Source organism: Trachymyrmex septentrionalis, unplaced genomic scaffold (genome assembly GCF_001594115.1).
Source record: "Trachymyrmex septentrionalis isolate Tsep2-gDNA-1 unplaced genomic scaffold, Tsep1.0 scaffold172, whole genome shotgun sequence".
NCBI lineage: Eukaryota > Metazoa > Arthropoda > Insecta > Hymenoptera > Formicidae > Trachymyrmex > Trachymyrmex septentrionalis.
Window position 1 is genome coordinate 746,958 of NW_017304887.1, and position 1,548 is coordinate 748,505.

At 47.3% G+C, this 1,548-nt stretch overlaps 1 protein-coding gene across 1 annotated transcript in view; it reads left to right on the forward strand.

Moving 5' to 3' along the window:
- Window positions 1-789, forward strand: part of LOC108746489 — a 344,212-nt gene extending 343,423 nt beyond the window's left edge. The window contains exon 19 of the mRNA XM_018483301.1: window positions 514-789. Coding sequence (XP_018338803.1) covers window positions 514-789 — 276 coding nt within the window. The remainder of the gene's footprint in view (window positions 1-513) is intronic.
- Window positions 790-1,548: the final 759 nt, after the last annotated feature.

Sequence of the window (1,548 nt, forward strand, 5' to 3'; positions counted from 1 at the left end):
TTTATTAACCGTATGCTGGTATTATATAAGTGAACTAATCGATTGTTGATGAATTTTCCAGCAAACAAATTGACGTTACACAAATTTTTTTAATATTACGATTTTCTAACTTAAAAGTACAATAAAAGCAAATAGAAGGGCTCGAGGGAGTAGACACTGTTCAAAATGTATTAAAATAACGTCAGCTTGTTTAATGAGTTATGTTTCGCATGTTAAAAAGAATTTGGGAATATTTCATTTTAAATTTTGCTAACAGAATAATCTATCAGTTCTCTATGATAGCTCTCGGTACGTACCGAGTTACGCATGAAGCGCATGATGCATCATTTGTTGTTGTTGTTCACCAAATAATAAAGGACGACAAAATCATTCGCTTCATGCATAACATGCGAAACATACCTTCTGTGATGGCTCTATCGCTTTAGAAACTGGTGGCTCTAGAATAATTATATATTTTCACAGACGTCTTGCGCGCCTAGACTGACAAAAGCACGCTGTCATTTCTTTTTGCAGGAAACAACAACGATAACCCAGCGTAACAACAATTTGACCGAGTACTATCAGTCGCTACGCGACAACATGATCACTCTGCTGGAGCAAGTGCGAATACCGAACGCCCCGGGCGGACCGCAGGAGAAAATAGGCCATGAGAACTTCGATAGTTACCTGACGAAGTTGCAGACTCTGTGCACCGCCGACGGCTACTGCGCTGACGAGAGCAACCGGCCGATTTACGAGACGGTGAAGACCGCCCTGCAGGACTTCACGGTCCTGCCGACACCCATCTGAGACCATCCTTAAGGATCGACGATCTGGTACTGAGCGTCGCTCTTGGGACTCGCGCGATCAAGCGATCTGGCGTATTCGTGACGCCGATCGCAAGTCGTTCCGCTCTCGTCCACTGGATACTAAGGAGGGTGAACGGAACGGAGTGCGAGAAGAACGGTGCCTGGTTCCCATGAAAATGTAGACGCATATAAATCGACACGAGGACGCACGAAAGGGAACTGCGTCGATCGTGACTGAGCACCGCGGATCGGCCTATCGACCTAGGAGAAACCCGGCTTCGTGACGCGTGTGACTCATCCGGATATTGTGGAGAATCCGGCCGTGCGTCACACACGTGTCTACGTGTGTACTTACGTCGCTCGCGTGAATTTCGGACTACGTCACTTGGCGACGTCAACCTCGCGATCATTGCACGTGCGATCGTCGGGTGACGATTGTCGGTGAAAGTCGTCGTGGCCGGTCGAGCATGCCGACCGGCTCGTAGGCTTGCTTAGGAAACCGCTATAACGGCATCTAACCACCGCACCGGTATGACGACTCCATTGGGGCAATCGAACTAAATTAAACGGACTATTGTTTGTACGGGGGGCGACGTTGGCCCCCGTAGCGATATATCTTTTGTACATAACGATGTCTGCGTCAAGTATCATGATCGATAGCGGCCGCTATCGCCGCTTATGTACATACACTACGGGAGAAATTGCGTTTATATATTATTCGACACAGGTTGATGGTTAAGTCGCTCTATAAGTCGTGTAA